Source organism: Hoplias malabaricus, chromosome 11 (genome assembly GCF_029633855.1).
Source record: "Hoplias malabaricus isolate fHopMal1 chromosome 11, fHopMal1.hap1, whole genome shotgun sequence".
Taxonomy (NCBI): domain Eukaryota; kingdom Metazoa; phylum Chordata; class Actinopteri; order Characiformes; family Erythrinidae; genus Hoplias; species Hoplias malabaricus.
In genome coordinates, this window is record NC_089810.1 from 3,063,692 (window position 1) to 3,082,585 (window position 18,894).

Here is an 18,894-nt window from a genome sequence, read left to right on the forward strand (position 1 = left end):
ACTTTTCTAAATGAAGAACATCAGAATAAACACCAAAAACCCTTAGTTATTTTAGAATCAATCCCCAAACCCCTTAAAGGCTGTAATGCTATACTTTCATACACCTTCATTTGGGATATGCAGTTATTTCCTGCCTCCATCTCTTGTTTGCAGCTGGAAAGACCCACCCCCATGAGATGACGTGATTGGCTCCTTAAGTGTGTGATGTATGAAACCCTGTCTGTCTGGGTCTGTGTGTTTGTGAGACTCCGTGAGACAAAGCACTGACCATTTATTCACTCAGAATTAAGGCCAGGTGTTTTTGACCGTGGCTGTAAACAGACATTCATTTAAAGAATGTATTCAGATTTTAACATAAACAAAGTCAAAGCACTGAACAGAGATCCTCCCTGCTCTGATATTTGGGCCAAAGCCACAGGCCCCTGACCGAGGAAGTGACCCGTGCTGTAGGGACTCGATGGTCCGGTTCTTTACAACGGACCCCTGACGAACACCAGTGAGAGTGGAGGCAGATTTACAGTCTCTCAGAATCAAACAGCGGCTGCCTTTCGCAGGAGCAGTTCTGAAAGATCTGAGGTAAAGAGGTACGTTTCTTTTATAGTCAGTAATTTGGTGTGTGTGCAGTTCCTAAAATCATACCTGAACCGTTCGACGTCTTTTGCTGATTGAGATGGATTTGTTCAGTCTGAATGTGTGTTAAGGGACATTTACTGTGTATACGCTCCCTGCAGCTGACCTGCTGATCTAATGGTGTTCCACTGCAGGGAACTACTCGGCTCGACTCTCCACTGTCCAAAATCTGGTCCTGCTCTTGGAACCGGGTTCTTGTTTAGTTCCTGTTCTCTTACGGTTCCAGCCGAGCCGTGTAGGTACTAAATGTGAGGTGTAAACCCTGCAGAGCTCTGATTGGCCGGAGAGACCTGTCAATCACCAGGAAACACAGAGCTCCAGCACAAACTCACCGCTTGTAAAATCTCTGAAGTTACAGCAGCTTTCACGTTAGTTTTTATCCGACTCTCAGCAGCAGCTCGTAACGTTCCCCCGAGGGGTTTCTGAAGAGGGTCAGACGCTCCTTGGGTCGGTGGCTGAGGAAAATCTCCAGTGTGACAAGGAAAACTGCTCTGTGAGAACTGGGGGCGGAGCCGTATTCAGTCCAAACCACAACACGCCACACAATGAGTGCCTGACTTCACCGCCCCATTGCTGTGGATTTCAAAGCCTGTGGCTCCCGTTAGAGACGGGGTTTTACAACGTCATCGACTTCATTTCGCTGGAGAGCCGTGGGAGTGGAAAAGAGACCAGCTAAAAGCAAGTCGAGTCGAGCTGCTCCCACGCAGTGGAAAAGCTCCATAATCCACCCATAGTGGTCCTCAGGGTCTCCGGAGGATTTACAGACTCACTGTGGTGTCGTTGGGAACATCTCTAGAGGCTTAAGGACCCACCGCCAGGAGACGAGACACATTCGTGATGTAGAGTTTTAATCAGACACAATCAGCAAATAACAAAATAAATGACCAGCTATAATAATCTGATAATACATAAGAAGTATGAAGGCCCAAAACAACATTAAACAGATTCAGAAGAACGTACACGGTTTCACGAGAGGGATGCCATATATCTGAGTGAATATTAAAGTTATTACCAATTCCTGTTACTCCATAGACGCATTTACAAAAGTGCTAACTCTGATTGTAAGAATGGCTCATTAAATATAAACGCTAGTGAAACTAGTAAATGGAATGAATATGAAAATATATCTTCTCTGAGTGCAGATACCTGGGTTTAGGTGAATACCGTTCTGAAGTACGCCATGATCTCAGATAATAACAATACTGATTCCAGTAGCAACACTGTTTAAATATCCACAGTCCCTCGGACAACGAGGCTCACTGCGACCTGAAATAAACGATCCCGGACTCGTCACCAAATACGCCCCGTGTTCAGAAGCAGCATTAGCTATAGCTACCGTCAGCGCCGCCTCGGACTCCGTCTATGGCTGTGGAAAGGTACTCGCGTCCTTGTGATTTGCCCTGATGACATATTTGGTGACCCTGTCAGTGGTCAAAGTGCTGCAGGACTGTCCAGCATATCTTCTGAATATAGCATTCGATTATACACATTTCATTTGGAAAAGTCAGAGCTCTGATGTACCAGAGATACATTGGATATGATATATACGTGTGGCCTGTACCAAGGACACATCGAGAAAAAAAAGAAATTACACTGCCCTCGTGATTCAAAAGGAGCTGAAATAAATTATGATTATCCACGTACATAAAGGAGACACACGGAGGAAGAGAAGCGCCAGGGAACAATGATAACTGCATGAACGGGGTGGGGATATACCGTGGGTGTGATTAACTATGCATTCTAAACAGTTCATTAGCTTGAGATAAATATGTATTTCACTGTAAGGCAACATGTTTCGATATTACATTTGTCTGCTGCATATACTGTACTTTAGGGGCAAGTCCAGCCATGATTCTCTCTGAACACTGTAGCAGCGGTCCTCGTCCACACGTATCAGGATGGTTTTCAAAACCCAGGTTTTCCTCCCTTTGTATTTGTGAATATATCCTTCCAAATGAACAGAAAAACGGCTGCGTTCTCATTCCAGTCCAGTAGGGGGCCAAAGTAGCTCTTCAACAGAGGCATGAAAACACCACAAGGCAAGACAGAAACACAGGTTTAATCCCAAATCCCTCCCTCCTCCCTCTGTAGTGCACTACACAGGTCCTGACTGAATCTAGATGTTAACAGTGCAGTGTATATTTCTAACACACTGAATCTGAACTCTGCTGTCTGTGTGTGTACAGTGGAGTTCGTGACTGATGTAGTTCACTGTAGAGGGAGGGAGGATCTGTGTGTGTGTGTGTGTAGTGTAGTTTATGACTGATGTAGTTCACTGTAGAGGGAGTGAGGAGCTGTGTGAGTTTCAGACAGAGACAGAGACCCTGTGTGACCTCAGCGTTTCAGAAAAGATCAGTTTTGCCGTAAACACAACGCCACAGACAACGGCGTTCTCACAATTCTCCTCATTGGAGAGTGTTTGTAAAAACCTGTTTTCAGTGACGTATGACGATGTTTTTGACGATGGACTTGAACAGAAAACACAGACAAAAACCTCAGTTTTTAAAAATAACCTGATACGTGTGCACGTGGCCTTAGTCTGAACAGAATCACGACTCCGTCGCTCCCTCCACAGGACGTCCGCCTGCCCCTGGAGTCTGAGCTTCACCGTCAGATTGAGGAGCGCTCTCCAAGGACTCCCTCACATCAATCTGGCTGCGTGCGTCAGTCTGAAGTTTGGATGAGCAGGAGCCACCCGTCTGTTCTGGTGAGGGAAGTCCGTGTTGACCATTTTCCCCTTGTTTTTCCTTTGACGTCTCCTCCCTCTCTTTCATCCTAATGCTATCAAGTTCTGACAAGTCCTTTCTGCCCAGCTCCTGCTCGTCCTCGCTCTCCTTCACCTTGTGTACTATATAGAGATGCCTGCTGAGGGCCAGCTGTGACGTGAAACACAGGCCACAGTGTCTGCATTGCGGCGTGTCGGCATCCGTCTTGTGTTGAGGTATGTGTTTTTGGAACTGCTGTGGGTCCTCCGTGGTGAGGCCACACTTGGCGCAGCGAAAAACAGGCTTCAGACGTTTGGCGGGAGTGCCTTCTGATGGCACACAGTCTCCGGCCTCCACACTGTCCTTCACCGCAGCTCTCTTAGGACCCTGGGAATGACAGACCACAGCTTTATAAGACTCCTCAGGACTCATGCCACTCCAGGTGGCTACGTGGGACTGAACCAAGCAGATACAGGTAACACTCACCGGCCTCATGGCTTTACTCGACTCCTGAGAGGCCAACTTGGCCATGAGACTGAAGTCTGGGTTCTTGATTCCATGCATCAAGCTGAGGTGTTTCTTCAGTAAAGACGGCTGGGTGAACGTCGTCCTCTCGTTTGTGCAGCACCTTTAAGACAAGGACCAATGATAAAACTGGACACTGCAGTGCCGTCTACTGACAAAGGAGGCAGTGTTAACAAGTTCTAAAGTTAACAAGTTCTTTTCTGTTATTCAACAGAAAATAACCTAAAAACACAGCGGTCCGTTCCCGACTCTGACACTGCCTCCATCTGTAACTGGTCTAAACCCACACTCACACGGACTTTAGACACAGTATTGTCCCCAAGAACAGAACAAACCCATCACAGTCTTCTGCAGCTTTTTCCTGATGGAGCTCAGAACCAACGCAGCGCCCAATAAACTCTTCACTCTCCACACGGCTTCAGTCTTAGGTTCTTTTTTTATTGAAAAAAATGAAAAATGTGAGAGCACTGTTTATGGAGCACTCGCAGAGTTTCAGTGCAAAATAAACATGTGCTCACTCAGAGTCCTCATTTAGATTTTTGCTAAACACTGAGGATAAAACATAATTATATTTAATTACACACACACACACACACACACACGTACGTGTATGGGCACATGTCTGTTCATATTTCACATTTCCAATACGCTAGTTCATTCATTCTTCTTCTGTACTTCACCCTGATCAGAGTTGCGGTGGGTTCAGAACAAACCTCATATCATTGGGAGTGATGCAGGAACACGCCCTGGACCCCAGTCCATCACATTCACACCAAATATACATTTATTGCCCAATCAACGCTGCGTAAACCACACTGATGTGATTGATGTCACTGACACAGTATTTTGTTAATGTTCTGTAAAGAATTTACTATTTTAATCTTCGTCTGAGCTGAAATAAAGGTTTAGAGATCTCATACCAGCATGTGTAAGCTTTCTTCTTCCCGCCGTGATCGTTACGGACGTGCCGTCTGAGACTTGTGGTGGAATTAAAGGACCTTTCACACAGCCGACAGGGATTTCTCTTCATGGACTAGACAGAAAATCACCACATGACTACATTATGAATATGTTTCTTTAGGACTAAGTACAGATGTTTCTTTAGGACTAAGTAGAGATGTTTCTTTAGGACTAAGTACAGATGTATACTGAAGCATTCATGAGCAAGAGCTTACTACAAATGTCTTTAAATGTCCTCACCTTGCCGTGGCTGGTCTTCATATGACTGACGTAGCTCTCCCTGTCCGGAACCCACTGGAGACATTCTCCACAGGTCCAGCCGGTGTTCTTCTTACTGCTGGACTTCTGCGAAGTAGAACCATCCCTACCTTCTTTGACAGCGCCGTTGCTGGGTTTGGAAAGCCTGTTCGGGTGGTTCCCTGACCCGCTGTTCTGATTATGTGGCGCTGATTCTGCCTCAGCCTTTGGGAATTTTTCTGCTTCTCCTCTGAAGACACTTCCGTGAACCCCCTGAAGAAAGCCACAGTAATAAATGTTACCTCAACAGAACCAAAGTAGTGCAGAAGTCCACATTTCAGACACAAACCTTGAAATGCTGCACCAAGGCAATCTTCTGCATGAAGAACGACGTGCACTCGGGACATCTGAATATACACGAACGCTGCTGGAGGTGTTGGTACAACAGCTGCTTCTTCTTAAATATAGTTTCACAGGAACATTTGTGGATCAGTCTGTAGAAGGAGGATGGGTTAGTTTTCTGTTCCTGTGAATTAAGCCGTGGTCACAGTAGACAGTGAAATACTGTTAAAGTCGTATTAGTTTTAACGCAGTAAAGAGAGGTGATTTCTGCTGCAGAAGTGAACACATCTCATGAAATTTGATGAACTCTTTAGCCCTTTTCCATCAACATGGAACCAGTTCAGTTCCTGTTCACATACCTAGTTTGGAATTGTTTTACATGTTTACACTAATATAAATTGGTTCCTGAAAAAAATAAATATAGATTTCCAGCTGGAACCAAAGAACAGTGGGTTCTTCACAGGAACCGTGACTGTGTCTGTGAGCAACTGGAGATAAAGAAGCTCCAGAAAGAGCTCAGAGCCTCCAATAAAGTGTTGTGGAGCAGGAGGGGTCATTTACAGAGTGTTATATCATCCTCAAAGGGGTTCTGGGTAAAGACCAGAGAACCAGACGCATCTGGAGGTTCTCCTTCTGAAACGAGGAAGTGAAGAACATAACCTGATATGAGAATATGACCTCAGGAAATGACCTGAATGAGATTTCTGATTTGGAAATATCTCAAAGTTAATAAAAACAGCGAAATGCTGCGTGTGTGTGTTTCTGGGGCTGGGTTCAGTGCAACACAAGACGCCTTCACCTTTAGGCATCTGTTCTCACTGTTCTCTTGGTTCTGGAGCTCTGCAGACAGCTCTGGAACCACAGTGTGAAACACTCAGACTGTAACAGACAGAACTCTGCATCATTTCCACATGTGTCTCATATCTCACTCTGATCTGACTGCACTGTAAACAGTGGATTAACCATGACTCTGTCCTGACTCAGACTCTGGAGCTGAATTCAGACACAACGATGCTGTTCACTGGGGAAAACCCAGGTTCTAAGGATCCTAAACAGAACCGGAAGAACCAGAGTTCATTTGGTGGAAAAGGGCTATGACAGGAGTAGTCATGTCCTCCACCCACAGCCCTGCTGCTGCTCTGGCTGCTGTGACATGAAGAGGTGGAGCTGGATTCAAAATATGGAGAGAGCTATCTGTATGTTGGTGAGTTATTTATTAGATAACCGCACTTTAATACTTGCGAAACTTCCGGTCCTGCCTTTTCCTCAAACTGACTCAATCTGCAAATGTCTACTGTGACTGTGGTTTAGGCGTTAACTTATCATTATATTCTGCTGACTTAAGTCATGATGTATCATTTCTATTCTCGTCACAGCTCATGGGAAACTTCAGAGATAACAGTGCTGTGGAACTGAGAAGCACTCACTGATATGACAGCTCACTGCTCCCGTGCTTAGTCTTTACATGCGTGAGGCAGCCGTCGGTTGTTCTGAAAGCGACAGGACAGAGGGTGCACTTGTACTTGACCTCGCAGTGTTTCTCCTCAATGTGTTTCTTCAGGAGGAGCAGGGACATGAAGAGCTTCTCGCAGTGCAGACACCTGGGGGAAAGAGTCATTTAAACCACAACAATAACAACAAGACCATGTTCCAAATACACAACATCCACAAGCTCCACCGTCCCCTCCAGTCATGCTGTGGCTCTGCATACTTTATTACCCACGTTCCCCTAATCCTCCGCGCTCAGAGCAGGTGTGATGTGGTGGTGGATCATTCTCAGCGCTGCAGTGACACTGACGTGGTGGTGGTGGTGTTAGTGTGTGTTGTGCTGGTGTAGAGTGGATCAGACACAGCAGTGCTGCTGGAGTTTTTAAACCCTGTGTCCACTCTCTGTCCACTCTGTGACACACTCCTCCCTCGTTGGTCCACCTTGTAGATGTAGAGTCAGAGACAGTAGCTCATCTGTCGCTGCACAGTGTGTGTCGCTCGTCCTCTAGTCCTTCATCAGTGACACAGGACACTGTCGGCTGGATGTTTTTGGTCGGTGGACTATTCTCGGTCCAGACACTGAGGGGTTTAAAAACTCCAGCAGCACTGCTGTGTCTGATCCACTCTACACCAGCACAACACACACTAACACACCACCACCACGTCAGTGTCACTGCAGCGCTGCTGTGTCTGATCTAGGCTTTTCACAATAGCCATTTTTTGTGATCAATATCTTTCCCCAGAAATAAATGTGATAAATATTAGTCATTTTAAGACCATTTTATGCCAGTGATATAATGATAATAGCGTAATAATGCAACAACAGTCCTTTAAAGAGCAATGAACTTTCACCAAAAATTTAGAAAAATCAAACATTAAAATGTGTAAATACTAAATAAACAAACCATAAATAAAATCAGTTTTTAAACAAATCCACACAATGACTCTCAAACAGAGCGAGAGCAGAGAAAATCAGAGAACAGAGCAGAGTGAGCGGCTAAAACACTGGAGACGTTTATTCTTCTGTAATCACACACACAGTAAACACAGTGACGCTAACCCTGTACGATACGTTAATAACGTCATTACTGTGACTCGTACCAGCACAACACACACTAACACACCACCTCCACGTCAGCACTGAGAATATTCATAATGTTTTACACTTATGTAGCGTCTTTCATAAACATCCACTTCACAATCAACGTGGGGAAAAACACTCAAAAGAGAGTGGAAGAAAGCAGAGGGAATTAGGATTTTAGTTGAGATTTAAACCCAGAACGAGAAGAACATAATGAAGGAGAGAGCAGCAGGGCAATGGGTAGAGGCAGCAACACTGAGAGACCTGCCCCCCCTCCTCATAGTGAACAGCTTAAACCTTGGAACAGCCAGAAGAGCAGAATCAGAGGACCTTGAGCAGAAAGACAGGATGGAGATCATCCATGCAAGGCCTTATAGGTCAGCAGAAGGATTTAGCAGCGGATGCGTTCAGAAACAGGCGACCAGTGCCGGGGGGATATGAGCAGGTTTTTAGATTGGACTCAAATTCTAGCAGCAAGTTTCTGAACAAACTGAAGAGGGAGAAGAGTTCTGGACGACAAGCCGTGAAAGAGAGCATTACAATGATCGAGTCATGAAGTAACCAAAGCATGCACCAGGATCTCAGAGTCTTTAGAAGAGAGCAGGGGGCGGAGTCTACTGACGCTCCGAAGGAGAAGAATATTCGGATTTGGTCAGAGATTTAACATGTGAGAAGACGAGGTGACAGCGGTATCATCAGTGACGTAAGTCTGAGTACACTGCCTTAGAACCAACAATCAGAAATATCGTTTATTTGTCCTTTAGCTTGAGAAGGTTAGTATTCAGCCAGTTTGTTAACTCCTGGGCACAGGACAGTAGTGAAGATGGAGGGAAAGACTAGGTGAGTTTAGGGCTAAAATAAATCTGAATATCGTCAGCATAGCAGTGGAATGGATAATGCTACCAATAGGCAATATATAAATGATAAACTGCAGGGGACCAAGGACAGAGCCCTGGGGAACTCCCCGAGTGATTGGAACAGTATTTGATTGGTTCTTTCCAGCAGAAAAAACTGAGATCTATTTGTAAAGTAGGATGTGAACCATGAGAGCACACCACCAGAGGTCAAGAGAGGAGAGAAATGAGCGCATAATGACTGTGTCAAACGCAGCAGTAAGATCTAGCAGGAGAACCGAAGCGCAGCCTGAGTGGGAGGACAGAAGTCAGTCATTAAGAGTCATGAGCCACCACCCAACACTATGCCTAATCACGTGTGTATCACCCTAGTGACTGTCAGGTTACTTACGAGTAGCCTACTTTCCGAGCGTAGTGAAGGCAGTTCTCCTTCACGTGTTTCTGAAAGTCCACCGATCGACTCAGAGCGCCGCACTCAGGGCAGCTGAAGGGGGACTGCTGGGTGTGGATGCGCTGGTGGGCTCTGTAGCTGCACTTGTTTGGGAGCAGCATTTTACAAATCTTACACATCTGTTTTAAAGAAACAAAGAAATGCAAACGGTGAATACCATTAATTACATCATATTCATTCATTCATTCCTTCATTGTCTGTAACTCTTATCCAGTTCAGGGTCACGATGGGTCTGGAGCCTACCCGGAATCACTGGGTGCAAATCAGGAACACACTCTGGAGGGGCACCAGTCCTTCACACTTTGAGCGGTGTGTTCTGACCCGGTTCTATCAAAGCAGAGTTAACTCTTTCAGCAGTGTGTCCTGACCCGGTTATATCAGAGCAGTGTTAACCCTTTCAGCAGTGTGTTCTGACCCGGTTATATCAGAAAAGTGTTAACCCTTTCAGTGGTGTGTGTTCTGACCCGGTTCTATCAGAGTAGTGTTAACCCTTTCAGTGGTGTGTTCTGACCCAGTTCTATCAGAGCAGTGTTAACCCTTTCAGCAGTGTGTTCTGACCCGGTTATATCAGAAAAGTGTTAACCCTTTCAGTGGTGTGTGTTCTGACCCGGTTCTATCAGAGCAGTGTTAACCCTTTCAGCAGTGTGTTCTGACCCGGTTATATCAGAGCAGTGTTAACCCTTTCAGCAGTGTGTTCTGACCCGGTTATATCAGAGCAGTGTTAACCCTTTCAGCAGTATGTTCTGACCCGGGTATATCAGAAAAGTGTTAACACTTTCAGTGGTGTGTGTTCTGACCCGGTTCTATCAGAGCAGTGTTAACCCTTTCAGCAGTGTGTTCTGACCCAGTTCTATCAGAGCAGTGTTAACCCTTTCAGCAGTATGTTCTGACCCGGGTATATCAGAAAAGTGTTAACACTTTCAGTGGTGTGTGTTCTGACCCGGTTCTATCAGAGCAGTGTTAACCCTTTCAGCAGTGTGTTCTGACCCAGTTCTATCAGAGCAGTGTTAACCCTTTCAGCAGTATGTTCTGACCCGGGTATATCAGAAAAGTGTTAACACTTTCAGTGGTGTGTGTTCTGACCCAGTTCTATCAGAGCAGTGTTAACCCTTTCAGCAGTGTGTTCTGACCCGGTTATATCAGAGCAGTGTTAACCCTTTCAGCAGTATGTTCTGACCTGGGTATATCAGAAAAGTGTTAACACTTTCAGTGGTGTGTGTTCTGACCCGGTTCTATCAGAGCAGTGTTAACCCTTTCAGCAGTGTGTTCTGACCCAGTTCTATCAGAGCAGTGTTAACCCTTTCAGCAGTATGTTCTGACCCGGGTATATCAGAAAAGTGTTAACACTTTCAGTGGTGTGTGTTCTGACCCAGTTCTATCAGAGCAGTGTTAACCCTTTCAGCAGTGTGTTCTGACCCGGTTATATCAGAGCAGTGTTAACCCTTTCAGCAGTATGTTCTGACCTGGGTATATCAGAAAAGTGTTAACACTTTCAGTGGTGTGTGTTCTGACCCAGTTCTATCAGAGTAGTGTTAACCCTTTCAGTGGTGTGTTCTGACCCAGTTCTATCAGAGCAGTGTTAACCCTTTCAGCAGTGTGTTCTGACCCGGTTATATCAGAAAAGTGTTAAACCTTTCAGCGGTGTGTGTTCTGACCCGGTTCTATCAGAGCAGTGTTAACCCTTTCTGCGGTGTGTTCTGACCCAGTTCTATCAGAAAAGTGTTAACCCTTTCAGTGGTGTATGTTCTGACCCAATTCTATCAGAGCAGTTTTAACCCTTTCAGCGGTGTGTTCTGACCCAGTTCTATCAAAGCAGAGTTAACTCTTTCAGCAGTGTGTTCTGACCTGGTTATATTAGAAAAGTGTTAACCCTTTCAGAGGTGTGTGTTCTGACCCGTTTCTATCAGAGCAGAGTTAACCCTTTCTGCGGTGTATGTTCTGACCCGATTCTATCAGAGCAGTTTTAACCCTTTCAGCGGTGTGTGTTCTGACCCTGGGTGTGACAGAGCTGAGCCACACCACACAACAGAATTCTGGGACGAGTGTGAGACCTCTGACCTCAAATCAACTCATATCCACCTTTAACTTATATCCACTCACCAAGCTCTCAGACTCTGCAGACGATCTCTGATAGTGTCCTGCGAGAGCCATGTAATCCGACACCTGCTTATTGCATTCCAGGCATTTGAGGCCATACCGGACTGTTTTATCAGGATACAGAGGCATGACAACTTGGCTTTTGGGTGAAGGCGCAGTTCTCCTGCTTTGACCGATCCGTGCCGCAGACTGGTCAGGCTTGGTGGGCATCAACATCTGATCGACAGCGATGGGCTTCATGAACAGCTGAGAGCACTGCATCATCATGCCTTTGTTTTTATGGTCTCGAGCATGGGCGAGGAGAGCGCACCTGTTGAAGAACACAAGGGTTTTTGAGCAGTGCGTGCAGGTCACTTCGATGTGGACGCTCCGCCTGCTGTAATGAAAGGCAAGGCTCTTCTCGAGTCCAAAGGAGTCTCCGCACTCCAGGCAGCAGTAGCCGTGAGGTGGGAGCTTGATGTCCGTCTCTGGCGGTGGACTCAGGTTGGGCACATAGGTTGGCACAGGGTTAGAGTAATTCAACAGTCTGTTTAAAGTTCCAGCAGCAGTGTTAGGAACGATGGCACGGGTGTCTGGGGATGTTTTCTGAACCTGGTGCACTAAAGGCACACCGCTGTAGACGGTGGGAGACGACAGCTGGGAATGGTCCTGCCGGTGGGACCTGGCTGTGACCGAAGCAGCGACACTGTGGGGGACTAGGTTCAGGTTGGCTAAGTGTAATGCTTTGGGGAGGTAATTCTGATTGTTGGAGCAGCCTGCTTGAGATGGGGATCCCTTCCTCTGCTTATTCACCTTATTACTTTTCAATCCACAGCTAGTGTTTGGAGACTGGGGTTTCTTTAAGCTCTTAACTGCTTCTAGATTCACCGGTGCCCGACCTAAGCGAGGTGTCCTTGAGGACTCTGGCTTTCCGTTCTCGAAAATATCTTCGCTGATATCATGGGAAGGAAACGCAGGCAATGATTTAGAGAAGGCATCTTCGACTGACGACTGGGATGGAGAGGAACCAAAGGGTGAATGGAGGTCCTCGGTTTCAGAATCTGGAAATATGCTAGTTACTGTGCGTTTGATTTGTCCGGAGGAGGTTTTGATTGTCTTTATCCGGACTCGAGGTATGGCGGGAGGGGATCCGCCAACCAGAGCAGGAGATGCTTTTCCGCTGCTATCACTACATATACTCATAGGGCTGTCAGGTTGTTTGATTAACCGTTTCACTACTTCGAGAGGACTTCTTGGGCTCCTTGGAGATATGGGCACTTTGGGACTAACCTTTGTTGTCTCTCTACGAACTGCCGGTATATCCCTTGGGCTCGTTTCCTCGCTGTGATCTTTCCTCGCGTTCAGAGCCACCAATGCATCGAGGCAGGAAGAGAGTTTAGAGGTCTGAGACTTGTCACATGCACGAGGAGAGGAAGGGTTGGTTTCGGGAGTCGGGTACGCACTCGTTCCAGCGTCGTCAGCGCAATCTTCCACTGTCACTGGATCACATCTCTCTTTCGCTTGATCCTGTTTGGGCTCTGAACTCCTGTCTCCGTCAAACAAGCCATCGCTACTGAAACTGTTCACCATTTTAGAATCAGGACTTCTGCTATGGCACTCGTCGATCATGCTGTACTCTCGGGACTTCCCATGAACGTCTGATACAGAGGTATCTTCAGACGCAAACAAGGAGTCATTTGGGAAGTATGAAACACCGTGTGGACAGTTATTAACACTATTTCTCTGAACATCTTCAGACTCTGGGCTGGATACAGGACTAAATTTCTGCCCTGAATTTGAGAGAGGTGGAACTTTCTCTAAGAAACCACTCGAGCAGTCCCCGTTCATAGGTGACGTGTCCAACATGGCGTAACTGCTATGACTAAGATGTGTTTCAAGGGAGCTGGAAGAACTCCTGAATCCATTTTGCAGCAGATGTCCCAACTGCGAGCTCTCTTTCTCCAGAAGTGGCTCAAGAGAGTCCTGACGATTAGTGTTTTTCACTATGACACTAACAGCCGGAGCATCTGCTGGAGTCGTCGGGTGAGGGACGGACACCGTGGCGTCCATGCACAGCTCAGAGTGCTTAAGGTGGCCCTCTGTCTCATCCTGACTCTCCTGGATGGCTTCCTTAGCATCCAGACTGGTCGCATCAGGGATGTCAAAGGCAGCCAGGAGATCATCGAAATCAGGGGTCTTCATGTCACCCATGATGGAAATGTCTCAAAACCTGTCAAAAATAGTTCAAAAAATTAAACTAATCCATGGCAGAACTGGCTGTAATTAATCTCGATTAATCACACTGTCCCGTCTTTAAATAACAGACATTAAACGTAAAATAATGAATGTAAAATTAATGAAATTATGAATCGATTTTAAAGTTAAATTGCTAGGACTTCTTTGTATTTCTGGGTGGAAAATAAAGATTGTGCCTGAAAAGGTGAGGTGAGGAAACGTTTTAAATGTTGTCTTTATTAATGTATTATAATCTATATATTAATTCATTCATTATCTGTAACTCTTATCCAGGTCAGGGTCGCGGGGGGTCCAGAGCCTACCTGGAATCATTGGGCACAAGGCGGGAATACACCCTGGAGGGGGCGCCAGTCCTTCACCAGGCAACACACACACACACACACACACACATCCACTCACACCTACTTACACATTTTTTGAGTCACCAATCCACCTACCAACGTGTGTTTTTGGACTGCTGGAGGAGAAACAGGAGCACCCGGAGGATATAATCTATATATGTATATTATATATATGTTATTATATAATTTATATAATATCTACGTTTAGTTTAGATGACTTTTGAATTTGAATGTCTTTAATTTGCTGAATATGAAGCAAAGATCGCTTTACCATCGGACAGATGTTTCAATAGAGAAAATTAATGCTACAGCGCAGCTCCAACTCAACCACGGAAACAGGAGCAGTGTGTGTGTGTGTGTGTGTGTGAGAGAGAGAGATTGTTATAGTTATGATTTTTAATGCACATTTCAACAGAAATATTATCTGCCTTCTGAACTGAACCGTATTAACACTGTGCTGACATCGTTAGACAAAACGCTAATACGTCATTAAGACTCTGTAAAAAGAGTGAATTATGGGAGAAAGTTTTGTCCAAAAATAGTATAATTATTAATTAGTGTTAACAAAAAATAACGTGTTGGTTTTAATGATGTTGATTTTGACAGAAATAAATAATAGATATTTGAATAAACAATTTCTCTCAAACGCTTCACAGGTGAGTAATGAATTTCCTTCTGGAGCGAAGTCCAGCAGAGTTTCTTCATTTTTCTGCTTGTAACACATCCACTACACCATACAATAACCGAATAACCAAAGCGGCGGTGTTTGTTTAGGAGAATCACCAAACTGTGCTGGACTCTGGACTGGCCCTCAGCCCCTGCTCTAGAACTAACCTTTAGTTTAAGCAAAATTATAGAGCCGCTAGAATATAGAACAAATAAATGTTTAATAACATTATAATGTTCTCGTTTCTAGAGCTCTACTGTTCACTCTGTAGTCCACCTGTGGCTCTGCATACTTTATCACCCCCCTCTCCCCGTTTGTGTTAGTGTGTGTTGTGCTGGTGTAGAGTGGATCAGACACAGCAGTGCTGCTGGAGTTTTTAAACCCTGTGTCCACTCTCTGTCCACTCTGTGAGACACTCCTCCCTCGTTGGTCCACCTTGTAGATGTAGAGTCAGAGACAGTAGCTCATCTGTCGCTGCACAGTGTGTGTCGCTCGTCCCCTAGTCCTTCATCAGTGACACAGGACGCTGTCGGCTGGATGTTTTTGGTCGGTGGACTGTTCTCAGTCCAGACACTGAGGGGTTTAAAAACTCCAGCAGCACTGCTGTGTCTGATCCACTCTACACCAGCACAACACACACTAACACACCACCACCACGTCAGTGTCACTGCAGCTGAGAATGATCCACCACCACATCACACCTGCTCTGTGGGGGTCCTGAGCGCTGAGGAACAGGGGGAGAGGGGGGTAATAAAGTATGCAGAGCCACAGGTGGTCTTCACTCAGTATTAGATCCACTGAGAGACTGGAGCGGACAGTGGAGGTGATAAAAGAAGGTCATATGACTGTTTTCACTAATGCGTATCTCAGTGTCACCATGGTGTAGACAGTTACCATTTGAAGGTTGATTATTCACCGCGGCTGCTCTGCGAGGTGTGGCGTCTCCATCGGCCGTGTCCCCGTCCTCCTCCTTCACCTCGTACCAACTCTTTTAGGTAGATCCATGACTGCTGAGGGTTTACAGCGTGTGCACCAACACGTACAGCTACTTCAGCTCCTATCTCAACATGTTATCCTGACGAGTCTCAGCCACTGGGTTCAGAAGTGGGCGATATTTATGTTTGTTCTTGTCACAAATTATTTTGATAAACTATACCTGTTTCGGAGCATGATGCGGACGTCGTTTGTAGCAAAAAGACACAGACCTGGAGTATATTTTATAACGAAGGGGCCGTTTTTAGACCTTTATTTGGATTCAAGTGTCACTGAGCTGAAGCACCATAGTAACCTCTAAACGAGACTGAGTGCGTGAGCAATAGCGTCTCTCGTGGTACAGTTTAAACGTGAGTGTGTGTGAGAGTATGAGTGAGTTACAACCCAGTTCCATGAGGGACAGGGTTAAAAATGATTTAACCCGTTATACGTGTTGTAGTCACCTGACAAAACATATGATTCTTCACTTATCATCCAACACTAGCTGTAAAATTTGATTGCACCCCTGTTCTCCAAGTTTTTGGGAATGACATCACCTAGCTGACGTCAGCAGGACATTTGAATGCCCACCACACAGAGATGCTACAGCTACAGAACCGCTCAGAGCAGTCCTGTGTGGGTCAGGTAACGTTAGAGAACCCTTGTCAGCAGTGGTCCCTCCCTCCACAACAACACCAGGCGCTGGCTTTACTCCGGGAACACTGTTCTGGCGCTCCACTCAGCCCGGCTACAGCAGTAATGTTAAACCTGGTGTGGAGTTAAGCTAAGCTAACCAGCCACATTGACAACGCGCCAAAAGACTGCTGTCCACACGTACTTCTTACCCCAAGCCCCACACCGCCTTTAACCCCGTGATATGAGCCCGAGCCACCGTTAGGACCCCCTCACGGCTCGGGGTGGGCTACGGTAAGAACAGCTCGAAGCTGTTTACGTTATCGTTAGCCTGTTAGCTCCGCGTCAACGCTAGCTGTTTGTTTTAAAAGCCAACCCGGGACAGGTCCACTGTTCAGCGGGAAGAGACTACGGGTCGCAGGCGGTCTGAGACGCGCTGCTGACAGACTGGACACCGGCCGCCGGTCCCGTTCTCCCGGAGCGCGGAGAGAGAGACTCCGTGTTTACATCTGTCTCGGTTAGCGCTGCTACCTCGGCTCTTCCTCAACTACTTTGACTCACGGGTCGTCCCCAGAAGAATCGATTCCTTTCTGATTCGACTCTGACTCGGCTCTTTCCGCTAATACAACACTGGGTAGTATTTTACCTTACAATTCCAGCTTTAAACATATTGTGATTCTACACTGAGCTAAATAGGAAAAAAGAGCGACTGTGGTTGCTCCTCCAGACTCAGCGCTACAGAAACCACACTATGTAACTTTTGAAGTCCTCATCAGCCCTCCCTTTCCTTGAATTCAAGGCAGTGCTGCAAATGTGAATTACATTCTGCAACTGTAGGGGAAGCCCAGGACCATAAATACCAAATATTACCTAGTGCTGCTTTAAAAACACACTGTTCCTCATTTGCAAGACTGAGTAAGAGATTTGAATATACCTTCCAGTCACTCACACACACACACACACACACACACACCTGTGGATAACTCCACACACACTCACCCAGTCACTCACACACACACCTGTGGATAACTCCACACACACTCACCCAGTCACTCACACACACACCTGTGGATAACTCCACACACACTCACCCAGTCACTCACACACACCTGTGGATAACTCCACACACACTCACCCAATCACTCACACACACCTGTGGATAACTCCACACACACTCACCCAGTCACTCACACACACACCTGTGGATAACTCCACACACACCCACCCAGTCACTCACACACACACCTGTGGATAACTCCACACACACTCACCCAGTCACTCACACACACCTGTGGATAACTCCACACACATTCACCCAGTCACTCACACACACACCTGTGGATAACTCCACACACACTCACCCAGTCACTCACACACACCTGTGGATAACTCCACACACATTCACCCAGTCACTCACACACACACCTGTGGATAACTCCACACACACTCACCCAGTCACTCACACACACACCTGTGGATAACTCCACACACACTCACCCAGTCACTCTCACACACCTGTGGATAACTCCACACACACTCACCCAGTCACTCACACACACACCTGTGGATAACTCCACACACACTCACCCAGTCACTCACACACACCTGTGGATAACTCCACACACACTCACCCAGTCACTCACACACACCTGTGGATAACTCCACACACACTCACCCAGTCACTCACACACACACCTGTGGATAACTCCACACACACTCACCCAGTCACTCACACACACCTGTGGATAACTCCACACACACTCACCCAGTCACTCTCACACACCTGTGGATAACTCCACACACACTCACCCAGTCACTCACACACACACCTGTGGATAACTCCACACACACTCACCCAGTCACTCACACACACCTGTGGATAACTCCACACACACTCACCCAATCACTCACACACACACCTGTGGATAACTCCACACACACTCACCCAGTCACTCACACACACACCTGTGGATAACTCCACACACACTCACCCAATCACTCACACACACCTGTGGATAACTCCACACACACTCACCCAGTCACTCACACACACACCTGTGGATAACTCCACACACACTCACCCAGTCACTCTCACACACCTGTGGATAACTCCACACACACTCACCCAGTCACTCACACACACACCTGTGGATAACTCCACACACACTCACTCAGTCACTCACACACACCTGTGGATAACTCCACACACACTCACCCAGTCACTCACACACACCTGTGGATAACTCCACACACACTCACCCAGTCACTCACACACACACCTGTGGATAACTCCACACACACTCACCCAGTCACTCACACACACCTGTGGATAACTCCACACACACTCACCCAGTCACTCTCACACACCTGTGGATAACTCCACACACACTCACCCAGTCACTCACACACACACCTGTGGATAACTCCACACACACTCACCCAGTCACTCACACACACCTGTGGATAACTCCACACACACTCACCCAATCACTCACACACACACCTGTGGATAACTCCACACACACTCACCCAGTCACTCACACACACACCTGTGGATAACTCCACACACACTCACCCAATCACTCACACACACCTGTGGATAACTCCACACACACTCACCCAGTCACTCACACACACACCTGTGGATAACTCCACACACACTCACCCAGTCACTCA

General features: G+C 46.5%; 1 protein-coding gene and 1 long non-coding RNA gene across 2 annotated transcripts; one reads left to right on the plus strand and one right to left on the minus strand.

The window, feature by feature from the left end:
* Positions 1 to 23: 23 nt before the first annotated feature.
* On the plus strand, positions 24 to 4,697 carry LOC136709465 (uncharacterized). Its single transcript, XR_010804494.1, has 3 exons — positions 24 to 576; positions 3,206 to 3,337; positions 3,444 to 4,697. It is a non-coding gene; the product is annotated as an uncharacterized lncRNA (long non-coding RNA).
* znf592 (zinc finger protein 592) lies at positions 1,466 to 16,786 on the minus strand. The gene is made up of 9 exons (XM_066684716.1): positions 15,508 to 16,786; positions 11,374 to 13,579; positions 9,214 to 9,392; positions 6,827 to 7,000; positions 5,407 to 5,551; positions 5,061 to 5,330; positions 4,781 to 4,893; positions 3,822 to 3,963; positions 1,466 to 3,722 (listed from the first exon to the last, which is right to left on the minus strand). The coding sequence occupies exons 2-9, from the start codon at positions 13,558 to 13,560 to the stop codon at positions 3,180 to 3,182; spliced, it is 3,753 nt and encodes a 1,250-aa protein (XP_066540813.1). The 5' UTR covers positions 13,561 to 13,579; positions 15,508 to 16,786; the 3' UTR covers positions 1,466 to 3,179.
* Between the last annotated feature and the right edge of the window lie 2,108 nt (positions 16,787 to 18,894).

Bases quoted from the DNA above. Each gene is read 5' to 3' on its own strand.
- znf592 (XM_066684716.1), bottom strand. From the start codon at position 13,560: ATGGGTGACATGAAGACCCCTGATTTCGATGATCTCCTGGCTGCCTTT. The intron at 5,552-6,826 runs GTGAGTGCTTCT...CTCCTTCTACAG, and splicing joins AGCAGTGAGCTGTCATATCA to ACTGATCCACAAATGTTCCT. The intron at 4,894-5,060 runs GTGAGGACATTT...TTTTCTGTCTAG, and splicing joins TGAAGACCAGCCACGGCAAG to TCCATGAAGAGAAATCCCTG.